This window comes from Apiospora phragmitis (genome assembly GCF_038363925.1).
Source record: "Apiospora phragmitis strain CBS 135458 chromosome Unknown utg000003l:1.0-2676785.0:1.0-2680665.0, whole genome shotgun sequence".
NCBI lineage: Eukaryota > Fungi > Ascomycota > Sordariomycetes > Amphisphaeriales > Apiosporaceae > Apiospora > Apiospora phragmitis.
In genome coordinates, this window is record NW_027117401.1 from 1,343,109 (window position 1) to 1,368,789 (window position 25,681).

At 52.6% G+C, this 25,681-nt stretch overlaps 5 protein-coding genes across 5 annotated transcripts; all 5 read left to right on the top strand.

The window, feature by feature from the left end:
- Positions 1-57: 57 nt before the first annotated feature.
- On the top strand, positions 58-6,179 carry PG994_002805 (uncharacterized protein; the record flags this gene model as incomplete). The annotated part of the gene is given in 7 exon segments (XM_066854214.1): positions 58-69; positions 117-1,111; positions 1,131-3,894; positions 3,927-4,195; positions 4,249-4,368; positions 4,380-5,951; positions 6,008-6,179. The coding sequence occupies 7 exon segments, from the start codon at positions 58-60 to the stop codon at positions 6,177-6,179; spliced, it is 5,904 nt and encodes a 1,967-aa protein (XP_066720069.1).
- Positions 6,180-9,332: 3,153 nt separating this feature from the next.
- Positions 9,333-9,739, top strand: PG994_002806 (uncharacterized protein; the record flags this gene model as incomplete). The annotated part of the gene is made up of 2 exons (XM_066854215.1): positions 9,333-9,396; positions 9,546-9,739. 2 exons carry the CDS (start codon positions 9,333-9,335, stop codon positions 9,737-9,739), a joined length of 258 nt encoding a protein of 85 aa, XP_066720070.1.
- A 1,532-nt stretch (positions 9,740-11,271) lies between these two features.
- PG994_002807 (uncharacterized protein) lies at positions 11,272-12,312 on the top strand (the record flags this gene model as incomplete). Its single annotated transcript, XM_066854216.1, has 4 exons — positions 11,272-11,525; positions 11,642-11,742; positions 11,812-12,060; positions 12,167-12,312. 4 exons carry the CDS (start codon positions 11,272-11,274, stop codon positions 12,310-12,312), a joined length of 750 nt encoding a protein of 249 aa, XP_066720071.1.
- A 1,827-nt stretch (positions 12,313-14,139) lies between these two features.
- Positions 14,140-14,349, top strand: PG994_002808 (uncharacterized protein; the record flags this gene model as incomplete). Its single annotated transcript, XM_066854217.1, has 1 exon — positions 14,140-14,349. One exon carries the CDS (start codon positions 14,140-14,142, stop codon positions 14,347-14,349), a length of 210 nt encoding a protein of 69 aa, XP_066720072.1.
- A 7,600-nt stretch (positions 14,350-21,949) lies between these two features.
- Positions 21,950-25,549, top strand: PG994_002809 (uncharacterized protein; the record flags this gene model as incomplete). Its single annotated transcript, XM_066854218.1, has 4 exons — positions 21,950-23,236; positions 23,292-23,348; positions 24,154-24,353; positions 24,547-25,549. The coding sequence occupies 4 exons, from the start codon at positions 21,950-21,952 to the stop codon at positions 25,547-25,549; spliced, it is 2,547 nt and encodes an 848-aa protein (XP_066720073.1).
- Positions 25,550-25,681: the final 132 nt, after the last annotated feature.

A 25,681-nucleotide genomic window follows, 5' to 3' on the forward strand; every position in this document is an offset into this window, starting at 1 on the left:
TGCGAACGCCCGAATCTCCGATTAGCGTAATCAATCTACCCATTGCCCAAAAACACCATGGTACGCTTCGTATGAACCCCATGGACCTGCGGGCATGACTGATGTAGTACTTGCAGCCGGCCTTCAATCCCATCAATGTCGAACCCGAGGAAAATATCGATGATGAGGTCGACATTACTCGGGAGCTTCATATCGAAGAGGCCCTGAGACGCTACCAAACCGCCCTGAAGCTCCATGCTCAGGGGCCACAGCAATACGCCGAAGCTGCCGAAGCATACGATGATTTGTTCAATTCCGAGATCTTCCAGTACCCGGAAGCGCAGACTGAATTTGATCGCGCCGAGCGCCATACCGAAGCTCACAACCTCCCCCTCGACATCTCCTTCGCACAATCGCTCGAAGTCACGCAGGCTGATATCGATGGTACCGGAAGCAGTTTGCCCCAGGCCCTGTACCTGGCCTACAAGAACCATGGACAATTCGAGCTGGACGGAATCAGGTACAAGGCCAAATCCGCCGGCAAAGATAGAGCTTCAGTCTTTGACCAGGAAGAGACATTGCGAAGCGCCCATAAAACCCTGTACGACTACGCCACAGCCCTTGATCATGATCCGTCAGATGCCGAACTTTGGAGGAAAGCGGCTCGAGTCGCTGCTTTCCTGAAAAGCGCCCGGGCCAGCAGGTACTGCTTAGAGGCGGCAATCGAGCTGGATGATGATCCTGCGGTTGACGAGGTCGAACCTCCGTCTCTCGCCGAGGGCTTTGCAGGAGAACAACTGAAAGAGCAGCTGCGTGTTCTGTCGGATGATATGGCGTTGTCACATCCTATCATGGCACCTTACACCAAGAAGTTCATGCCAGCTGCGCTAAAACGATATCTTGACCCAATACCGTTCTTACCAAATCCGACCAAGTCGCTTGCAATGCCGAAAGGCGCAAATGATGACGAGTTGCAAAATCTGTCGCCACTTATCCTGAACGTGCCAACAGCGTCGTGGGCTGATTTAGGGATGACTCTAGTCCATTGCGTGGCTACGCACGGTGTTCCTGGAAGGATTACTACCATCGAGCTGCCAGAGTTACCCGATACGCCAGAGCCTACAGAGAAGATGTTGGTCGAACGACTCAAGCCTACGGAAGAAAACGGCGGACGGGGCAGCCACAGAAGATGCTGGAGATAACACCAGTCAAGATATCTCGCCCGAAGAGGCAATGGAATCGCCCAAAGAGGGCAAAATCGAAAGCACAATCACTGTTGGTGGTTCCCGGAAGGAACGCAGCGGCTCTGTTACATCGCGGAAAAGGTCGCAGTCGGCTGCCGGTTTGCAGCCAGACGGCGAAACGGAAGAAGTTGTCGAGAAGCGAAGCAAGCGGACTCGAAGAAGGGAGACCGTAGCGGATGAGCCTGTCGAAGCTCAGAACCCTTTTGCCGCGCAGCTGGAACCCTATCAAGCCGCCGACAAGAACCTGTTTCAAAATGTACGGAATATCGCCGAGAACCTGGGCGTTACGGACCGTGGCATGCTCGACCGTCTCGCGGAGATTTTGGAATTGTCGGATTTCGAAAAGCGGACTGCCAAGGTGACAAAACCGGCCATGGTTGATCTGCGGGACTCGCTTACTGTTTTTGACGAAGATATTGCGAGAGTGCTGCTGAGCAAGAAGGAAGCGACATCCGCCGTAGGCTTCAGCCTGTTCCTGGAGCACTCTAAGCCCGGCTCCCAATCTAAGGCTGAAACGACGGAGTTTGACGAGACAAAGAACCTCAAGGCCTTCGCCGCCAGGGCCAAGCAGCTCGGATTGGGTATTGGCGACATTGCCTTTGAGTGGGTCAGGGTGATTTCGGAAACATACGTCACCTCGAAGTGGTCGGATTCCATGAAGACCTCTGTGGTACAAGTTATTAGCCATCTGGACGAGGACATATACAGCCGCATGCAACATGAGTTTGAAGAGGCCTCGACCTCGGATGACCCACAGGCATTTGACAGTGTTGACAGAATGACCCAGATGCTCTTCGAGTTGCACTTGGACGTTTACGAGAGGATCACGAACCCTAACAGCGCCGTGGACTTTGGTATTCGTGTCGAGACCAAGGGTAGACTTGGCCGCTGGTTTTCATTTGCTGCGGAGCTGAGTCAGAGGAGGTCAGCAGACCGCAGCCAAGCACTCTCGGTGCGTTTTTTATGGGCATCTGTCTTCCTGGTCACTCTCACCGAGGGTGTATCACGAGAACATATTCTTCAATGCTGGCAAAGCCTTCGTGAGTCTTTGGCCAGCGACTTTGAAGGTATAAGTCCGCGGTTGCCAAACAACGCGATCATGCCAGAGATATCGATCTTCGCGGCCGACAAGGAGATATCTAAGCTGACAACCATGGACTTCTTCTTGGGACTGTTCCAGAACGACTTAAGTGATCCAGTTTCCGTCATCGACAGCCTGGAACCAGTCCTCAACCCCGAATCCGTGTACACGGTGGAGACCCCTAAGTCAGCTTCAGGTTCGCCGAACCCGGACGAGCAGCCTAGTACGCCACAGCCAGATGAAGCGAAACAGCAGCCCATATCCGAGACCGCCAGCCAGGGGCTCCGGGACCTGTGGAAGTTCTTACTCGGGGCCAGCACCGAGATGCGGTTATTCTTGTGGAACCGCTTAGATGAGGCATACCAGGCCATCAAATACACTACCAAGGAGTTCTCCTGCAAGTTAAAAGCGATTGAAATGGTAGTCAATGACTTTGAGCGAGACCCCTATCTTAGCATGCCACTCGAGGATCGGCGCGGTCTTTTCTTCAAGATGCTCAAGTTTGTCGATGATCTTCTTGTCAACTCCCTCGCACTTGCACTCAACGATCCAACCGCTTTCGACATCATCGACGACAGGCATCTCAGATCAAGCGTTGCTGCATTGGTGAAATTGAGCTGCCTCCTCCACACCTCTTCTGTGTATGAAGATGAGGTCCGGGTTGGTATGCTTACTGCTCCTACGAGTAACGCCAGCTTTTCACCCTTCTTGAACAAGCTTCGAGAAATGCAGGTTCGAAATTGGTCGCTACTCTACACCATCCTGAAAGCGGGCGTGAACCAGAATCGATCGGAGTTTACAGCGCCAGAAACGGACTTGGCAGAATACCTTGCCGCTGTCCATCAAGTCCTCGGCCTCAGGAAGTTCTGCAAATCATCGAACAAGATCTTCCTGAAGATGATGCGGGTCGAGCTCCTGAAACAGAATCTAGTGGATAACTGGGAAGACTACCTCGGCCAGGTACTGTTTGATCTCTACGGCCTCAAAGGCATTGGTACTTGGGAGGTTGAGGATCATAACTGCCCACCAGAGAAACTCGAAAGGCGCAATGCTGCCGCACTCGTTGAGAAGATCATTATTCTGGCAAACCATATGTCGATGAAGGACCTCCTGAAATCAGACTTGAAAGGTACCATTGAGCACATGCAGCAAGCCATCGGCCAAACCAAGTCAAATCAGCAGACTATACACAACCTGCGAAACTTTACGGAATTCCTCAGGAGACCGGTTCATCCGCTACGACTGTATCAAGCTCTTAAGGGTGGCCTCACAATCGATGCAGTAGCGGTCAACACACCCGACAGCTCGCTCGCGCGCCACGGGTGGTTCTTCTTGCTTGGTATGATCGCCTTCAGCAAGTTCAAGGGGGTGGATCTCAATCGCAGACAAACACCAGGTGCAACCGATGACCTTAGGATCGGCGCAACCTTCCTTCGACAGCAGCTCCAATTCACCCCTGACCAATGGGATGCATGGTTCCGGCTCGCTGAGTGCTTCGATTATGAGCTGGACGAGTCGGTTCTCTGGACCGCTGACAAGATGAATAAGGAGCGCGCAGAGCTGTTAAATACCAGCGCAACGCTATCCACTGTTACACGCTTGCGCTATCGCACTCCTGGAAGGCCTTGCCTGAACCGGACGATACGGAAGGGATCGAGGCCATCCATGAGCTGTACCACAAATTTGGTATGCGCATGTACGCCTCTAGCCGCGAACCGTTCGCCATGGAGCCTTTCCAGCACTCGGATCACGAGCGATTCTTCATCCAGAATAGTATGGGTGGAGGCACATACAAGCGCATCATACATGAACAGATGGACGATTACAAAGTGTGGAAGTACACTGCCAGACTATTCCGCAAAGCTATGGGCGTGAAGCCAAAGGAATGGAAGTAAGTACAACATGCCAACTTTGCTTCCCTAGAGTATCTACTAACCGTGTCAGAAATTCCTACATGCGGGCCAAGTGCATCTGGAAGATGTATCAAAAGCCTTACACCACTCTGGATCACTACGACCGGCAAAGCCGCCCCACTGTGGAACAGCTCATCAGGGCCCTGGAGGAGTCGGTTGAAGCTGTCTGGGCGCTGCCAAACCTCGGTCCGGAACCGATCCCATTCTCGAGCCTCACTACAAGATCGTATCGGTCGTACACAAACTCGTGACGCGTGGAGACCTCGATCATCAAGAGGCAGCCGACATCCTACAACGTCAGCCATTTGCCATTAAGAAGGGAGCGCGGGTAGAGATCAACGATGCGGAGGATTGGGAACCATTCGTGATCGAGACCCTCGCTCATCTCAAGGATAAGGACAAGTCCAACTGGCAACATCGCATCATCATGCGCCACGCCAGGCTGCTCTTCGACGACACAGCCGAGAACCCCGAGGTCCTCCAGGCTCTATCCGCCTTCCAGGTACTCCAGAAAACCATGTTCACCAAGACCATGGTCATGAACGTTTGGAAGTGCGACGCCGAGCGCCCCGGCCGCCACCACGTCTACACCGAGCAGTATGTGCGCTTCATGGTCAAGCTCCTGGTCACGCTCAAGGACCGCACCAACTTCGAGGCCCTGCTGCGGCGCATCCGCAAGAAGGGGGGCGACTTCTACCACTTCAACGACCTGTGGCAGACGTGCTGCATCGCTTACCTGCGCATGATCCGCAGCCACTACAAGGTCCAGCCCATCATCGACGATGTGTATAAGAACGTGTCACAGGACGAGTTCGAGATCATCGCCGAGCGCATCACGGAGTGGTCGACGGACGCGAACACGTCGGACCACGCGGCGTTCGAGGCCCTCAAGGAAGCCGTCGAGCTCAAGAAGCTCAACTCGGCGCTCATGAAGGCCGGCGCCGTGGACGACCTCATCTACGATAGCTACACGGCCGTCTACTTCGAGGTCGGCAAGACCTTGCCCGGTCCGCCGCTCGAGGCGCTCATCAAGGAGCGCACCGAAGCCAACAAGGTCAAGAAGGGAGAGCTGGAGAAAGAGAAGAAGCCCGCCAACCCCTTTACTGCTCTACTGAATCCTCAGTCCGTTGAGAATTCCGGTACCGATGCGGCGGGGCCGGCGGCAACCGCCCACGAAGCCATCGTCCGTCCACGTCGGGCGGGCGTGCGACGGCCGGATCTTCTACGCAAGGCTGAGCAAGCCGTCATGCGTGCCATCGACGGTCCCGCCAAGCCTACGAGGGAGAAGTCACGGGCGTCGGTCTCGAGCAGCAAGTCACGTAACAACAGTCGCACGCCGACTGGGGAGGCCGCTGGACAAGGAGACGGCGACGTTGAAATGAAGGACGATGATGCGCACGAGGGTCACGAGAGCGATTACCCAAGAAGCTTGCACGAGTCGGCCGATGATGAGAGCGACCTTAGCGATGTGCCGGATGATATACTCGACGACGAAGAAGCGGCTCTCATGTTTCCTGGCCTTATCAGACGAAACACGCAGGAGGCTGAGGATGAAGACGAAGAGGACGAAGAAGAGGGCGATGGAGATGCAGATGATGAGGAAGAAGAGCACGAGGAGCAAGAAGATGGTGAGGAAGAGGTCGAAGCTATGGAACACGACGGTGACGGAGACGACCACGACCACGGCGTCGAGGAAGACGAAGAAGAAGAAGAGGAAGAAGCCGACGAAGCCGGGTCAGACCCCGGCCCGGTGGCGGATCACAGCATGCAGGAAGAAGACGAGGATGAAGAAATGGGGAGGGGCACGACCACCACGACCAGACCGCCGATGAAGACCTCGAGGAGGAAGATGAAGGCGATGAGGAAGACGAGGATGAGGAGCTCGAGGAGGAGTCGGCCGAGAGTGAAACCGGCGACACTATTGAGGCTGTCATTGTCGGAGGTCCCACGGCGCAGCACTGAAGGCATTGCGTGTTTCCTGTTCCTGGCTGCACTGCATAACAGATGCATTGCTCGTACACTCTCCGCATGTGTTTATTTGGTCAACTTTGGCGCCCGGGTATTGTTCGGTGTTTGAGGACTCCTGAGGGTATGAATCCATGGCGTTTCTCGGACAACTTCGGTTTTGGTGGTCTGTGAATTATTGGGTTGTCCATCACCATTACATTACATGTTGCTCTCTGTCGGCAACGATATATGATTAGATAGCAACAACAGCTGCCGCGGCCGTTCTTTTTCGTCCTCTTCATCTAGCAGCGATAGTAATGTTCAATACGGGTCTACGAGCCACTGCCCCCGTTCTGTATATGCCTTGCATGATGTGTGGTGTTGTGTCAGGTTGGGTCTCTGTAGCGTATGCCGGTGGTTCCACTACATATGCAAGATATCGATGCTTGTGCTTCCGCGTGTGTCGCCCTCTACTGTTATGCCTGCCAACCTGCCTGTCTAGGCATTTTTCTGCAAGCTTACACTGCCTTGGTCGAACTGAATGCATACCTTACAGCACATGAGCTAGGCGGGACGAGGTTTCTCCTCACCCACTCGGGGCAGCGGCGGCCGTATGCGCCGTACATATTGTCATCGGTAGATAGTAAACTCGCTACACTTACCGACCTCTTGCTGGGCACACCAGCTATATGGAGGGTCTGGTTGGGCTCCCGGCAGCGCTATTATTGGCTGGCATCTCGCTGTCTCACTCTCTTTACCCAAACCAAGAGGGTGGTTGGGTGCTGCTATACTTGGCCCCCTCGCACTTAGTTTCCTTTCCTCTCCTTGGCTTGAGGTTTCAGGGGCTGGGAAAACGATGTCTTCTTTGGTCCGCGAATCAGGTATGTTTGTCCTGTCAGTTCCTCTTGGCGTTCTGATCACCGCAGGCGAACTGCCGCATGTTGGGTTTCGGCTTGCCTGAAAGGGATGGAAATAGCATCAAAATATCTTGGGAAGATGCGATCTACATGCAGTAGTCTTGGCTTGCGGCAAATGCCACTCCGCCGGGCGTGAAGCCGTCCATAGAAGAACGAGGGCTATGTTGGCTTAGTCTGTTCAGCTCCTACTGTACATACTTGGCGGCTTGTGATGGATCTAATCGTATGCGTTTGTTCTTTCGACACCTGGTTGCCCAAGAACCATCTTCGGCACTTAGCGTCGATATTGTAGGCCGTTTCCTGTTTCGAGACCTGGCTGGAACTCGAGTGTAGGTTAGGGTCGATCTGATGCAGGCCAAGAACTCCATCGAAGGGGTCCATGGCCAAGAGATGGGCCCCCGTCCGTAGGCATACTGCGGTGCTACATAGGGTAAGAGGTAGGGTATCATTCCCAGGCCTGTCGCGCCGGGCGGTCTGGAAGCAGTACGCGAATCACACATCTTACATCTGACAATGCATATGATTTCTGCGCAAGACGACTGGCTCCGGGTGGTGAGCTTGGTGAGCTGTTCCAACTCTAGGGGGACCCATTTTCCACAGTGGACCGTTGCGACTTCAAACAGCAGCAGTCCCCCCCCCCCCCCTGCTGGATATAACGGGCCGGCGGGAGCTAGACATTTGGGCGGGACCCTCCCTAGGCTTAGGGAGTTTAGCTGGTTGACCTTAGGAAAGTTGCCCAAGAAGTTGCCCAAATCGATCGAAAGAAATCGCAGATACTACGCTTGCATTAATTCCTCCTGACTCATGCTTCAACAAGAGCCCACTGCAGCAGCATAGTATTGTTTGTTTCTAAGTGGCGCTCGGCAGACATGTCAGGCGATACCTCCATTATTGTCTGACTGGCGGAACTTGCAGCAGTTGCTTGCTTTTTTATGCACGAGATGGCCAACCCCACCTGTCGGCTTGTCGGTTTTGGGGGGATCCTCGCCAGAATTGGCCCGAGATGGCAGCAGATGGGCGAACTGCAAGATGCAAGCACGGCAAGATGCGCGCAGGCAAGGCAGGGCGCTGGGCGGCATTTCAACCGCTGTGCCCTTCTTGGTCGATCCTTCCGCCCGTTTCGTGCAATGATTTTCCCTCCCCATTGCCGCGGTTCAAAACACGAACACTGAACTTGGCTGCTTGGCGGTTTGGGTTACGGTCTTCAAGAATAGCCCGACTCCCCTTGTCGTGTTTCCTGAACCTAGTTTCCTAGCTGGCATTTCTATTTAAACATTGACACATCCCCTTGTGGCCGCCAAGTTCTTCTAGACTCTCCTCTAGTTTGAGAGCATCTCGCCCCCCTGCTCTGAAGCTTCTGAAGACCGCCGGTATCCACACACCGCCCACGACCACACTTGCTAGGCTGTCTCCGTCTCCTGTTGTCTGCTTCGCTTCAGAGATGACTGGATGAGTCGCCAGCCAGCGAGAGTCCCCAGTATTCGCATCGAGCTTCGCACTCACCTCGCCAGGGCTGCTCCACAATGTGACCGAGCTCTCAGCTCTGCCAGCCCGGGACATTTCCACTTGTTCAGCATAGTGAGCTGCTTTGTCGTCCTACTGCAGATATACAAATAATAACTCTCGCATGTCCTTCGTTCGATTTTCGGACACTTCTGCCGGACTTCGAAGTTGTTTGTATCAGAAAGTTGCAGCGGCGCAAAGCACAGATTTCACAAGGCAGGGCCTCACACAACACTCACAACACCTACAGGCGAAACCTCAGGTCATTTAAACTCGATATATCCCCCTGTGCCTCCCACACATCATATGCATACTACACTACCTTACGCACACATCCCAAAGGAGTCAGAAGCATACAGCACATGGCCTTACCCTGAGTAGTTTTACACCCATAGACTACTTGTTACTACTGCCTACTCATACGATATAACTTCCAATTACCTAAACTTTCAACGGTCAATCAATCACCCTCGTGCTACTAGCGCCACACCCCCGAGAAAATATATTACCTTATTCTTCCCATCAATCATGTCTCTGCCACGCTCGACCCGGCCGTTCTCCACCACCACTGGCGTGTACCCAGCCTATCTTCCCCAACTGCATAGGGCCAGTCGCGTTGAAAAGAAGCTGTACGTTCAGACTAACCCCCCGTCCCATTTCTCTTTCCCTCTTTCCTCTTTTTTTCGGCAACAATATCGTACGGTTTTGCAACGAGAAAAAACTAGAAGAGAGAAAACGCAGCTTCAAAATGTGCGCCAACAAGATGCTGACCATGAAAAGGGTTCCCGTCGCAGTCGCAACTGTGGGCATTGGTTAGTACCTCCCTCCTTGCTTATTCCTCCCCCCTCGATTGCCTGAACAGGCAAAAGGAGGGTCCCACTCCCCCTTCAGCCGCCTAGCTCTGGTCTGGGGGAGCCAAACAAACAAAAAAAATACCCGAGGCTAACACGATTTCCTCCAGGATACGGCGTCGTCAAGTACAAGCAATTCCATACCGAGCAGCAAGCCGCTGCTCAATTCAGCCCTTCGCCCTCGGCGCCCGACGCGGCCAAGGCTCATGCGGAAAACCTCATGGACACCTACGGCGATCGCTCGAGCTTGGCCGAGCTCGAGGCCGCGGTGAAACACTACGAGACCAGCGGGCCGAGGAAATGAGTGAGGGGAAGTCGGAAGTCAGAGTCCAATGGCTGGCCCAAACTTTCTGCTTCTCCATTCGGAACAGCGACAACAGCATGACTGGTTGCTGCATTTGAAAGCAACACCGGGCGCATGACGCACACGAAAAAGTTTACCACGAACATTTGTTATTATGGAATTTGGGGCGGACAATTTGGTTTGCCCCTTGGGAGGTTTATAACGGCCTGGCGTTTTCCGGGCGGTCTTCAATTTTGGTTCAGCGATATCCCCTGAGCGCTTGATTTTCACATACCAGCGCTTCAGATGTTGTTGCTTGGAGGGCATAGATTCTAGAAGGACAAGTTTGGGTTCGGCATCTACAAACTTTATGGAGGAAATTAACGGCGTTTTTACGACCGTTGGGTACTTACTAGGGCAACACGGCGATCGGAAAAGATTATGGTATTACATAGATGAACAACCTCTGGAATCGAATGTCAATTCGCATTTTTAAACATCACTACGTTCTTTGAAGCCCATTGCGAAAGCTGGTATTGCTGCTATCAATTGATCAGGAAACAGCCCAGTACGATGATCTCTGCACTAATTGATGAGTTGCAGGAAGCACGCCGCGGATGTCAAGTCGGCGCAGCAGCACTTTATAAAAAAAAGCAAAGTGCCCCCTCCTTCCTAAAGGGGGAAACCGTTGAAACCAACTTACGCAATCGGACCCGGTGGCCAACCTGGACATCAGTCGCATTTCCAGCAACCAAATCAATTATGGTGCATCAATCAATCGCAATGGCCCGCGTCGCTGCCATCGATTTTGCTTGTTGGTTACAGCCTTTCCAGTGTTCTGATTCGCTCTTTCAGGTTGAAGTCTTGACCCAACCAGTAACACTGCGCTCAGCCGGGATAGCGACAGCAGGCACGCGAGGAAGTTCATAATGCTTCTTGCTGGTGATTGGCTACATGCGCGAATAGGGCAAACGGGATTGCTCCCCTGCGCCTTTAGCAACCAGTTTCGATGTGAAGTTCGTCAAGGCCGCAGCAGGCTGCCGGAACCCGTGGGACAAAACGGCTCTGTCTCACATCGACCAGACAACAAGCTCACTGTCTGGAGACGACCTCATTCGGGAGGAGTGCCTGCCATTGAACGGTGCTTTCATTGACCTCTGTCTTCAATCAACTCAACGCCAGGTCAAATAATTGTACAGGAACGAAGTACAAAACATCATCTTTTCACGCTCTTTCCCTGCTCACATCTGCACCCTTAATGAGCCTCACCTCCCTCAATATCAATTTCAGCATCAGCAGTCTACCCGGGTTTCACATGGAGCTCTGCCAATTACGCAACCAACCAAAAGCATGATGAAGTTCTCACCAATGTTAAAAGCGTATGCTTGGCCCTCCAAGGGTCAAGGCAACAGCAATGGACCCAAGATCCTCAATTACAACGTATGTGATTCTTTCTGGCCGAGAATCATGAATCAGCGACATCGATTCAGTCCTCAAATAACATATTTATCCAGTTCCTGCGGGACAACTTCACCATCTCGACCTGGCTGGCAATGGGTGCCGCGGCCCAATGCCTGCTCGCGGCCTGTCTGCCGCTCCGGTACGCCCTGTTGCCGGCCCCGGCCCTGCTGCTCTGCCGATTGGTCAAGACCCTCCTCATGACCGCCGGTCTGGTCCCGCACGACCTGGCTGGGGATGTCATCCACGGCAAGTATACGGCGCAGGTGCCCGGCCCCAACGGCGCCATGCCGGCTTCGCCCTCCCAAAACGGCGTCTGTTTGCTCATGCTGGGTGCGCGATCTAGTCAGTATGTGTTGCCTCTCTTTAGTCCTCACTCATTCCTGCGCCCTGAACTTTCCAAGCCCGTTCAACTTCGTAAAAATAGGAGGGAACCTCTTGCTGACTCTAGGTCAAATATAACAGCCCTCTGGGTACATTTTCGCCAGGTCTGAGAAAGGTTGGAGACTACCTGGAGAAAATGCGTGCTTCTCTTGAGGACGGGAACAAAAATGGTAGCAATGGCTGTAGGTCTCAATCCTAGGCACCTGTATAATACGTTATGAGCTCACACAGGTTGCCACCATCCTCTTCAGTTCTCTGCCAGACCACGTTTCTCTCCGCCAACGAGAGGTACACCGGAAGCCAGCTCATGATGCTGTGCTACTTCCGGTCCGCCGACGACGCCCACGCCTTCGCTCACGGCCCTCTCCACCGCGAGGCCTGGGCATGGTGGTTCGACATCACCAAGAAGTACCCGCATCTCAGCATCCGGCACGAGCTCTACGACGTGCCGGCGGGCCACTGGGAGAATGTCTATGTCAACAGCCACCCAGCGGGCTTAGGTAAGTCTCCCCCACTTATCTCCCTCTCCTTTCTCTTACATTTGCCTGTTGCCCCAAACGGTGATCCGATGATGAACAGGAGCTGATCTGGCAATACGGTATACAGCGGGTATGAATGCGCTGGTGAGATGCAATGGCGGCTGGACGAGACCTCTCTTCGATGCCAGCAAGATGAACCTGAGAACGACGATGGGCCGTCTTGGTCATACCGATGGCACCGACAACGAGAAGTATGGTCCGGAGCCCTACTGAGAAGTGACCAAGACACGTGGACGTGGGCGCGGGAAGAGAGGGGAGAAGAGAGACTTTGCTAAGAACTCGCTGAATACATCCACCATAGCTTTATGTTGATTGTGTAGTGGCATCCTATCCTACTTGACTTGGGAAGAATGCCTCTCGATGATGGGGCGCGCAATTCAGTATCTTCCCATTGCTTATTCTTGGCATCGCCAATGCCTTAGTTGACCATTGAGCTGATCGCACATTGGGTAATGGTACTCCGTACTGTCGTGTAACTAACCGCGTCAAGCTGAAATGATGGCACCACCCACCCTTGAGGGCCACTGCTCCGACGATATTTATCTGGGCGCTCCTTTTGCTCGAACGATAGCCTATCGGGAATGACCGCGATGTACTCACTTTGACCCGGTATGTTGCATTTCTGGGGCTCGAGGCGCCTCGTTGGCTGCTCCTCCGAGGTGGCTGCTATGATCATCATCAGACTCGCTGCAAGCAAGAGACTGAAAAAGCTTCAAATTCATTGCCTATTGGGCATGAGGTGCGAATGGACAGTAAAGTTCTCACATTGGTCGAAAAAGGGTTGCTATTATCACGGCCTCAGCGTCGGGTCGAGCGTCGTCGTAGTTATCGGCCGTCTGCTCTATGCCCAGGGCGGTGGAGGTTTACCAAGTTTACCCCGGTATCCCTACCAAGGAGGTACTCGCTCGGCCGACCCATCACCCTGGTATTTCCTCTGCCGCCTAACGACGAGGCCTTCGACGGGGACGGGCTCTACTCCGAGTCCAGGGCCGGGCTGGAGACATGGTTCGATCGGTACCGTTCCGAGGGCTGGCTAATCAAGCCCAATCCATCGCATCGTCCCAGCTTAATACTTCATTTGTGTCTTGATGTGTCCATACGCTTGCCTCGGGCACGCGCCGCAATCTCAGCCAGGGAGCGTGGCACCGAGGAGCTTTATCACGAATTCACTAAAGGAACTCTGCGCTTCCTCCACGGCACATGCCGGCTCACGGTCAGTCCTGTTGCCCGCTGAACGCATGCAAACTGGCTATGTCTGGACGGTAGCGGGACCATGTCCCCCTTGAAGCATGTGCGCGACCGACGTGCACATGGTTGCCATCGAAATGGTGGATGTATACGCTACAACGGCTGGAAATCCGCGAACACTGGCCCTTCGAAGGATGTACACACGCAACTGATAGTCTGTGCAAGTAAGTACCTACTCAGGCGACATGCATGTTAATAACAATACTGCCTCATAAAGTACGGCACGCACATCTACCGTCGAGACCGTATTAACTGCTCCGTCGGCGAGCAAGGTATCAATTGCATCAACATTCGATGCCGAAGCTGCAAACGAGGCACCTGTCGATGCTGCACAGGCAGCGCAGGCGGCCGCCTGCGCAGCTGCGCAAGCGAACAAGGCCGCAGCACAAGCAGCAGAGTAAATGAGCCAAATCCACAAGTTCATCTCAAGAGATGCTACTATTCGAACTTACTCCAAGATGGCATTTTAGGAGAGGTTGCAATAGAATCCAGGAAGTATGATTTCCAAGTCTAAGCGTTGATAGCATGCAGATTGGGTCGAAGGCAAAGAGGGGAAAAAAAGAAATTATGTAGCTCGTGCCCTGGATCGAACAGGGGTTGCCAGAATTTTGATGTTTAGTCAGAATCTGGAGTGATAGCCACTACACTACACAAGCTTTAGCGGTGATGCAGCTTCAGCTTGTCACATTATATAAACACCAGACCGCACGGCTCATTCCCGAGTACTGGTCGAGGCCCGTGTACGAGATGGCTATTCTTCTTTTTTCTTGGCTTCACCCACAGCTGCCGACCATGTCCGTCCCCGACCTCACCAAAGACCTCAACTGTTATATTCTTCGCACGGCGAGGGATGAGGCGAGGTATCCCATAGTGTTAGAACCGGGCTATATCCGCCCCAAGGGCTTCCTGGCACGCTCGGGGATGGCTCCGGCAGGGCGGAATTGCTTCAAGGAGGCGACCGTGGCAACCGGGACTGAAGGCCAGAGCTGGTTGGTGTTATAGTTTCTCATCAAGCTCATGAAGTTTGTCAAACCGATGGGAGTTTCATGGTGCATGGGTTGGATCAGCTTTAACGAATGCAGTCAACCAGCTTTTTCCGTGATCTACAATTGATATGCAATCAATACCACTACGCCCGAGCACAGATGACATACACTTTGCATTTTTAAGATTCTCTGTGATACGCGTCTCACTCAGTACTGTAACCTTTACCATGGGATGGTAAGCCCCTATCGGCTGTCGGAGGCCAAGTTGGGCGGGCGACCGACCGCGCGGGCAATAAAAAGTATAGATTCAGCTTCCGTCGCCGATCGACCTTGAATGAGGAATGCCTTGCAGTTGATGCGCGACGAAAGAGAACTGGAGGGGCTTTCGTCTTTGGACACTAACAAAAACGGGGGAGGATGAGGATCCAAAAAAGAAAAACTTCTCGACGATGGTGAGGAGAGAAGCAAAAGGAAATCAAGTGGAGAGGCTGGGAATCGAACCCAGAACCTTTTCCATGCGTGTTGACCATGCTAAGGAAACGTCATACCACTAGACCACATCCCCTAATTTGTTGAAGATGAGAGCTCTTATGATAGTCTATACTGTATGGCTGTCTGGTGGTTGGAAGCAGTGCAAGCTATTCAACACTGTCTGTCCAATTTTGGGATTGGGTTAGGGCTAGACTCCATTAGCGCCCGACCCAGAACTCGCCGATTGATTGGCCCGTGCTGAAGTTCAGGGGGTCAAAAAGAATATCCACCAAGGTATCCCACGATAGCATCTCCTCTGAAGGAGTGCAAAAGAAGTAAGCAAAAAAAAGATTTCATTTGGTTATCTCTTGCACTAGCCGCGAATCGAACGCGGGGCCCATCGATGGCAACGATGGATTTTACCACTAAACCACTAGTGCCTAGGGGTAGAAACAGAACGGAATGAAAGAGTTGCCGTTATTACGCTATATAATCGACGTTTCCGAGGTGGGCGCCGAATGAGGTTGCCAAGGTCCTCGGCTTTGGCTTCTTCCCACATCACGGCTGGCATTGGCTGGTGAAGGCGGTGATAGAAGGGGTCAGTCAGTCAGTAAGAGATGGATAATATGTGAAACGACTCGATGCCTTTCATCATCATCACTCCCACGGGCAAATCGTTTTGCTGAGATGCCTTGGGTTTCTACTATTGGACGTCTTTCGTATCATCAACCCAATGTTTAGCCACAATACCCCATTGGCTCAAATCAAAGGGATGTCAGGCAAAGGAGGACACAGACTAGGTCCCCGTCAGGCATGGGGCTCACAACAGTGCATTCAACGTTTATCCAGCAGTCATAACGCTCTCTACTAGCCGTTTGTGTAAATATGAGACGCGGCTTCATGCAGTGCACCAAGTTGTTTACCAAGGCAAGCCTCGGTAAACGGAGGTTTAAAATTCGCATCGTGGCAAATGAGAATACTATACAGTCAATACGGGAGCGTACTATTTGGTTATATACTAGGCAGGATGGGCGAATACACATCGATGTCACAATGTTGACCAGGGAATAGTACTCAATGCAGTAGGGTGGTATTATCAAGATAAGACATGCTTGGTCGACAGGGAAGTTGCTGTTCCTGTCATCCACGGCTAAACACAACCGTTCCCCCTATTGCCCTGGGAGCGTTCTTGTCTGGGGCCGGCTTCGCTAAATCCTGCCGGATATTGCTGTCGGCTCCCGACTGGCTCTCTTAGACCAACACTAACAGAGTAAGTAGGTAGGTACCCAGGGCAAGACCCTGGTCTCCTTATCCATCGGAAAGAGTACATGATGTTCTTTTGTCATGCTCGTTCGATGGTTCAAACCTAATAAAGACCACCCGCAGTAGCAAATGCATCGAATAACACTATAGCAAGTCAAGCTCTGTATTTAATACCAGTGTAATCAACAACAAGACTTAACACTAGGTAAAGAAGTAATTATCGTCTAGTTTAGATATAATGCTGAACAATGGCGAGCATATTACCAAAAAGGAGAAAGCAACGCTTAATGACTGTAATTGGATACACCGAGTCTGCTGCGGTATCCGAGGCCAGCTGGGTATAATGAGCTGACTCGGATCAGTTTTGCAGTGAGAAAGTAATGGGTCTGTTCGTTGCGAATCTTCTACCATCTTGGTCCAACGACTTACAGAGCGCAATAGTGCCGAATCGGAAGTTTGCACGGTAGTATACAAACGTGTAGGCTTAGTCACAAAAGCCAAGGCCGTGTTTCGTTGCCGGGGAAAGAGACCGGACATTCGTGTGGATGAGTTGTATGTCGAGGTCGAACATCTGGCTTGCCAATCGAGATTGGTGGCTCTCTACCCATGCGAATCGTATCGCCAAGATAGGGGTAGGAACTTCAGTATCAGGGTCTCTATATTTCGACTTGTTGATTCTTTCGAGCCCATGATGATAGTACAACAAAGATTGTACCGTAATTCCCTTCAAAGCCCTCTGATTCTGGTTTGTACGTAGCTTCAAACAGCCAAGCTGCACGTCTTCACAGCAGCCGACGCTACAAGTGCTGGATCCGCCACAGTGCATGTTCCACCAACCATCTATGGGGGATGGGCGATTTCTGCATCGTCGATGTGACCGACGACTTCGCATGAACGCAGACGGGATGCTTCGTGATGACAGCTCGGCAACTCACACGGGACATAGATGTGTCAGGGGGGCCCTGAAGTCTTGGCAGAACGCCGCTCGCCCGTGAGACGGGCAGGTCTGTGATGAAGCCAACAAGCACGACATCGTGAAGAAGTTGACGGTGATGTCAAACGAGTCGAAGCCAGATATCACATTGGTCAACTTATTAAAAGCTGCAATAGAAAAGATGCCGCGGAAGCAGAAGGGACTGTTCCTCACGGCAGTGCTATATAGCCCCTTGGCCGCCCGTTGTGCAATATATTTCACCGCACTTCATGATTGGCCACGGTTGATGTAATTGACGCATAACGGTCCGGGATAATGTGGCTGCAGGTGACCCGTATGATGTGAACTTCGTCAGACGCAGCCACCACGCCCCCAAGTTGCTGCAGCCAACAATTTTCAATATGGGCGGTAATGGCCTGCACGTCTCAACGGGCTGAACTATGGATGGAGAGATATTGTTGCGCCGCCGAGGCTACGTGGCGCCGCAAACGGTGAGGCAATGCGAAATATAGTAGTAGCAATGAAGTACGTACGTCTAACGAATTATTCCGTTGATCCGGACGCAAGCGCTGAGAGGTCTCGGGTGTTGTTTCGACGCTCGTGGGGAGTGGTTGACAAACTTGGATTGCGTTGCAACTGGCTTTATTCTCCATGACTGGTTCGTGGAGAGCCGGGCCGTATATCCTACGCCTCTGGGTCTCTCTTCCTCTGGCGGCCCGCGACGTAACGAAGAAAGCCACCTCTTCTCGATGGGAGGGGGAAAAACAACAGTTCGAAGTGGGCATGCTGGGATAATTGATGTCGTTTCAGTGCTAGTAGATGACCTGCATGCCCTGACCTCATCGCTTTCCAGAAGCCTTGCAATGATGCCGTTGTGCATGTAGCAAGAGCCTAATGGCCAGACGAAATCAGCCGAGATCGTCCCGTCGCGGGTTTGCATATCGTATCTCGAAGAATCTGGGATTTCAATGGCACTGTGCCGGCGATAGACACAAATAAGAATCAAGTGCATATATACAACCCAAGGGCTAACGGAAGTGCAAGTCGTTTAATCCCCTTGGTGGTGACTATCGGCAAAGTGAGGATAGGCACCTGTCGGCACTCATTCTCGTTTCAACGGAGATGGTCAGCAAGGCCACATGGCGGCTGCCAACGTCGCAATGTCATGGAGGAAGCATCCCACTGGATGACCGAGGCTAGATCCAACCCTCCGGTACCCGATGAGATATTCAATATAGATTGGGGGATATACAGACTAGATGAAGAGGCTGGAGGGTTGCGATGATCGGCAGGACGTCTCGGCACGAGCAAGGGCTCGCTGCGGTTCGAATAAGCTATGGTTTAGCGCAGGTAGCGTAACGATGATACAGCGGATAGGCTCGCTCAGCAGGTGTGGCCACCCACAGTGGCACACCAAGCGATCGATATCAACCGAGCGACAAACCGGGATTCCAGGAAGCGAGCTGCAGAACATCTGAAATACTCCGGGGACCTGCAGAGCGCGAGGAAAAGAACGCAGTATCCGTTTGATTGACGGATAAACTGGCTTCGACGCCAGAGAACATCATGGGCTCCGTCATGTGCCTGGGGATCACCACATCATCTGCGCCGCAGGCGAGACCTACATGCAACCATCAATAACTGTCATTGTGTCCACCATAGCAGGCAGGTGAATCGGATATTCGAAGCGCGACCCGCCTATGCCAAGACTTGTCACCCCGAGAGAGTGCTTTTTTTGGTCGGCTTCGGTTCAGCTGAATGACAGGAAGTAAAGGAAGCATACAGCAAGCCGCATAAGTGCTGTTCGAGGGTCAAACATGTGAGTGTTTCGAGCAGATCAAACGAGTAGAAACGAATCACCGCAACGAGCAAAGTCTCGATCTTTTCTTTCAGTGGCTCAAATTCCGTTAGAGGTCTGTGGTTAGTCAGGGTCGGAGTCGGGTCTGCGGGGGCGGGCCAGGCAGCTCGAAGAGGATGAGAAGAAGCAGAAGCTAGCACGTGCTTGTGCCCGAGAGTGGGTGATGGCTGGATGGATGGTTGGATGGATGGGCGGATGAGGTGACACATGCTAGAGACGACACCGGTTGGACAGGCCTTGGAAAACGCTGCCACCTGCGCAGTATCAAAGAAGTGCTGCTGTATGTACGTGCAGTGGTATTCGGGTAGCCTGGAAGGATCCAAATTCCGGTGAGTCGTGGTGATGCAATGTTTCAAAGTCATGCATTCGTGGTTGCAGTGCATCTCAGCCAACTGCAGCATTGAATTATTTTTGAGGAAAAAGGGGGGTGGGAGTGGCATTGGCGGTGCCGAATGCTGCTGAAGGATCAAAGGGATCTATCTGTACAACCTGGTAAGAGCAAGAATTTTCTTCTCTGTTTCTCATCAAGGGTGCCCGTGTCCAAGATCCAATGTCAGCTCTAGGTATTGATCTAATCTTATGTAAGAAGTATGTACTTTGGTCGATGTATGCAAGTACGTACGTATTCCTGGGCATCTTATTAGCCGCTATGTATTTCCATTTGTCGACTTATCAAGGGCGTTCCTTCCTTACCTGCAGTACAGTACAGTATCTGCCTGACTACCCGTATTGGCATTAGCATCAGGAGACAGATATGGTAGAGATGATGTCAAATCAGAGAGAAGAGGCCAGCAGCAGACAAACCAACGAAATGCCAATATGTAGGCAGGTGCATGAGATAGGCAAAGCTGTATGTAGTAGGGGGCCGCATAGGGCCGTCTGATCCCTAAGGTATGGATGGGCCCAATTTCCAACTTGGGAATTCAAATCGGGGAGCAACGACGCAAGATCGTCGTTTCGTCGCGTCTATTGAGTCCTACGGGCTACGGCTGCAAGTATCCACGATGAGAAAGCCACTTTTCGAGCCTTACTTGACGTGAACTATCTACCAAACATTGAGTAGCAGATTGGCGATGATGGAATCAATACCTATGCCAATGCACATCGATTTGATGCGCATCGGCGGGATTCGTGGCAGCTCCGTCCCTCCACCCCCCCCTCCCTCCCCCCCCAGACGCGCTCCAGTCAGGACCTCAACCCCTCCAACCCGAGGACTGGCTCCATGTTGACTGGAGTCTGGCTCCCCTAGCAGGAGCAGCCTTAGCCCAGAGGACTGGAGCCCAAGCTCGTAAAGCAGCTGGGTTCATCAATGGGGCCAGAAGCAGAGACAGGATCGTTGTCCAGGCAGGGTTGACCCCTACCGGCCGCCGGGTCCCTTAACCGAGCTGCCATTCCCGGCAGGTTTCTGGTCGCATTTTGGTTTTTTTCCCTCATCTCTTGTCCTCCGGGCAAAATCCGGGCCTACAACCATTGGAGGCTCTTTGAACGAGGCTAGAGATAAACAGGCAAAGCACCCAACCAGGGGTTTCACTTGCATGGGTTTGATCGAAGCGACCAGACCATCCAAGCCCAAACGAACGGACACCATTCCTACTTGAGCAGGCGCCTTGTTTTCGTTCACTGATTGAATCAAATGGTGTTAAAGTATTGATCGCAAGAAACGAACCAACGCAGAAAAAGGTCTCGATATGTAACACATCAGATAACCGACCGTAGACGAAAAACAGATTGGTATGTTCTCGTTCAGACCAACCAACAAACTCCGCCTGAACATATTACATTTATCTTCTCAAATATCCAATGGTAGAGAGGGACTTGTTCAGACTCACCGGAGTGCCCTCCCTTTGATGATCTCGATGTACTACTACCCAATCAATAATATCCGACAGTTAGGTATGAACTGTGCTCTAATTGACACCGAAACCCACATCGATGTGCCTAGCTCAGTAGTAGATGCGAGAGATGGCTCCAATTTATGGCTCCTCCAAATTGGGCTTGCTGCAGGGTGCATCTAGCCTAGCACAGAACGGGTAAGAAACATCTCAAAAGTCAATGGGATTTCCCAATTCTCCAAAGCAGCCATTCCTTTCACTAGGTAGACGGAGCATCACCTACGGCCCGGAGGAGACAGAGAAGAAAAGGATAGGCAACAGGAGGGATTTTCTTATTCCTTGCTTGCAGGCAGACCCCCAGCCGATGTGGAATCTGCATTCATGTCGCATGCGAAAGGCGTTCCGAGGAATTGAAACCTCGACCACGGCCCATTACGACCATGATTATCGCTGTACCTGCCTACAAAAGGTTGACAATTCTGTGATGAGCCCGGCTGAGTTATGCCACTTGTGTTGGTGTAGCCAGGCCTGCATCAGTCCAATATTTCATGATACATGCGGTCTCGGTGACATCTGTAGGTACGTCGCATTTTTATTTTTATGCCTGCTCAGACATGTTGTATGTAGGTCTGGCAAGGTAGGATGGATGGATGTATGTAAGTACTTGCTGCTGCTGTATGCATGGGAGCAGGTATGGTAATACTGCAGATACCAACAGGAATCTCGGCCCAGGGTAGCGCGTGTTCGAAACGCTTCACCACACCTTTTTCCCAATTCACTCTCGCGCTCTCTCTTTCTCACTCTTTCGGCCGGGCCAGCTCCCCCAGCGCCGAGTAACAACAAACCAGCAGCAGCTGCTGGCTGCAATGTTTGCTGCTTCAAGGCTATCTGTTCTTCGTCTGTTTTGTCCATGCCCATGCCCATCCATGTCCATTCTGCCGCGGCCTATCTTGGCTGTCACCCCCTTGTTTCCCGCCTATCTGCCATCTACTTTGCAATCAGACCATCGATACGTGCCTACAGGCCCTGCCTACACTACGCTGTACCCATACAGATCCATATCCATCCATACCTACCCATACTACTACCTACCCGACCAGGAACCGCCGCCTATGCTGCCCGCGTTTCCTTGCCCCGGTCACCCATCAATCCCCCTTGGCACGGTGAGGACGCGAATGTATGGATGAATTGCCAAACCCCCCTGGTTTCCCTCTCATCGCCGGCTCCATAAAAATTTCAAATTAACACCCAAATAAAAATGTCAGAGGCACAGGAGCAGCCACCTCAGCGAGGCCATCCACGGCCTGGGCAGGGCCAGGACCAAGACCAAGACGAGCCTCGACCTGCACCCGGACGGGGAACTGGCGCCTTCACTCCCGCCATCTCCGCTGCTGCGCAAGAAGATGCCCATGCTCCAATTCGAGCTAGCCGTCATGGCCTTTCCTCTGCTTTTGTGACCGATAATAGTAGTAGTAATAATGTTGGTGGATTGCGCTGTGACACTTCACTGGCCAGATCCCCGTCACGGTCACAAGCTACAACTACCAACACCACCAACAACATAACCACCACCACCACTACCCAGACAACATCTTTTGGCGCTCCTGCTGGCCCCCGTTTGCACCTACAGGCAGAATCGCGGCCTAGCGCAGACGACGACACCCGGATTTACAGTGCGAAACGAGGGCTGCAGCTGCAGCCACGGCCGGAGTCAGTTGCAGAGCCACCGACGGCTACACGGCCTCTGCAAGGAGTAATTGTAGAAATCAAGGAGGAGCAGTCTATCAAGGGCAGGGAGTGCACGTCGCCAGAGCTTCTTTCGACGCCAAACACTGCAACCACTGCTAATGTCAGAACCACGACGCCAACCACCACAAACTCACCCTCTGCTCCCACCGGCACTGCGACAGGCACAATAACTGCTGCTATAGCTGACACGACTGTCGCTACCGATCCGCCCCTGACCCCATCTGGTGCCAACGCTTCTTATTCTTCTTCTTCGGCGGATATCCAACGCATTGCAAACGGCGCCACCTCCTCGCACCCTCCCACGCCGACGTCGCGAGCCATGTCAAACCCACCTCCACCTCACCAGTCCGGCCCGCCGCGACAGTCCATATCTTATCCAGCCCCGACGTATGCGCCTCCGATGCACTACGCATATCCGACCTCGGCAGGGTCAAGCGCCGATGTCTATCGAGGAAGTCCAACGGCGGCGAGCCATGTCATGTCATTACCCAGCATGCGGACAATCGACCCTCTCCAACACCAACAACAACAGCAGCAGCAACAACAGCAGCAACATCACCAGCACCAGCACCAGCAACAGCAAATTGCCATGGCTGCGCCCATGGGGCAGATGCCACAGGGCATGTCATACTATCCACCACCGCCCCTACAGCTGCCGGGGTCTTTCACGGCGTTCCCCGCCGACGGGCTTCCGCGATACGCGATACCGCCTAGTGACCCTCGGACGGTGCTTGCGAGTGGGCGACATAAAAAGGTACCTATAGAACCATTCAACCACCAGAACAAAACGGCACAAGTGTCCAGTTGACGTATATCCACGTATACTGATTGGGGATTTGGTCGTCGCTTAGGAGATCAAACGCCGCACCAAGACCGGTTGCTTAACCTGTCGCAAGCGCAGGATCAAGGTATGTTGAGGAAATTCTTGCTGCATTATTCATGCTTGTCCCTTTTTGCTGTTTCTGTTTTGTTGGCCAAGCCATGTCTTCCTTGCCGCATGAGCGCAAGTACGAGGTTGAAAAAGCTGTGCAAGTGTGCAGTGGTATGGTATTGGAAGTGGGAAGAAAGAAAGGAAGATCGTGAGCCAAAGTGACTTGACGTTTTGAAGTGGACTCTCCGCTTGGCTTGACTTTCGGAGGCGCGAGACCGCCATTCAAGCCGTCCTTTCCGTTTTATCTTTTTAGCACGGGATTCTCCAGAACTCTAATGACATAGTGACAACCTGGGACCGTGATTGCCCACCCAAAACCCCCCAAAACACTGCATGGGAATAGCGCATTGGCGCCACCGACATGATCTTTGGGGATGCCGTGTGCAGCTTTCCCCTGTCGTGCCCCATATGATCTGCCTGCGTTGCCAACTTTCCAGTACCTGGAGCCGCCAGTTAGCGGCAGCGGCGGGTGTCTAAACGCCAATCGAAACGCCAAAAGGCTATGGATGGAGAAGCACTGACTTGGAAGCCCATGCAGTATTCCACCCTCTTCAATATCTACTTATCTATCTGCTTAACCTGAATTTCATATTATCTACCTATTTTCCGCCAATTGCTTTCGTGGTGTACAAGCAAAGAGAGCTGTTTCTTTCTTTCGTTTCCATGGTTCCTGGCGGCTGAGCCCGCACTAGTTCAACTCTCATCTCAACCAACTCTTGTCCCGCCTTTTGCCCAATTCTCACCCCACCTTTGACTAACGTAACGAACCTTGGTGTGTCCAGTGCGACGAGCAACATCCAGTCTGCAAGAACTGTCAAAAGTCCAAACGTGATTGCATGGGTTATGATCCCATCTTCAAACAACAGCAGCAGCAACAACATCCTACCAGCATCCAGCCGGCCCCTAATAATCATTCCATACTCCCGTCTGCCTCTGTCCCTTCAAACGACCCTCCCTTACCGCCGCCGACGGCTCCTCCCCGGTATACAATCCTGCGGCCATGTCTGTTACGCCCGCTAACACAATCAGCTCCAATTCTATGGCCAAGGAAGGGATATTGAGGACTGAGGGTATCGACCTAGCTTCTGCGCCCCCTCTTGACCCGGGTCTAGCTATGGTCACCACATCGGGTACCACCATACCAGGAATGCACTCCATGGCCACAAACAACATAGATCGGAGATCCATGAGCTCCGTAACGCTGCATCTTCGAGGCGGAGGGCCGGCATTGGTTTCTACGCATCATTCTGTTTCCCAATCACCACCGCTGCCTCAGCAACAGCCTCATCTAATAGCCCTCCCGCCAAGAGCCCCGAAAATGCCTATCAACCAACTGGTGATGATGAGTGGGGTCTCGTTGCCGAACTCCAGGCTTATCCATCCGCCGCGTTACTGAACGACGTGAGAGGACTGCTCGCCGAAATCTACGGACCGGGTCTGGAAAGGTTCTTTGAGTCTGGATGGTTCACGAAAGAGCAGACACTGGACATGCTCATGGCTGATAAGTCATCAACCGATGTCCTGGCGGCATTCCTGAATACGATCAGTTCTGTCGGCGCGAATGAGCCGCTCTCACTTGATTATCCCGCCACCTTAGAGCCACTCGTCGTGTGGAAGGCGACTTTGTCCTGCTTTGCGGGCCCTTCAAATCAACAGATGAACGCAGGGCGGTCGCTGCCTCCGCCAGATGACATGGTAGAGGCTCGCAACCGCTTGGCTATTTTCGATGCATTGATCAGCGGCGATGTCCTGAGTCAAAATCCGCTGCAGCCAATGCTGTCCGAGGGCGACTTCCATCGTCTTAGAGAGTTCGAGTTCTGGTTCTATCTTGGCGAATTCCTGGCCATCAAGAGCGACCTGAACCACCCTATGCCGCCAAAACGAGAGGAAATACTGGCTAAGATGCGCACTGTTCTCGATGGGCGGGAAAATCGAGACGTCCTCTACGCCATTGCCATTATGCGAGCATATACCCCCGAGGTTCCGGCTGATTTTGAAAGCACGCTACCAGCACACCTAGAGGAATCGATGCCCAAAAGCAAGTTGGCCGTGGCTCGAAAATTCATCCAGGACGAGGCAAAGGTCACCGGTGGAACGACCAATGTGGTTCGCTGCTTTTCCGAGATTGCGGCAAGGGCTTTCATTACGCGCGCCGGTTCTCGCCGTACCACTATATGATACGCCCTAACGATACGGGAAACAACTGTATTAACACGCTTAATCTTTTCCTTTTCTTTTTCCTTTCCATTCAGCGTTCTACTTGCTTTGAGCTTTGGCGCTGGAGGATAACTGTATGCCTGCATATACCAT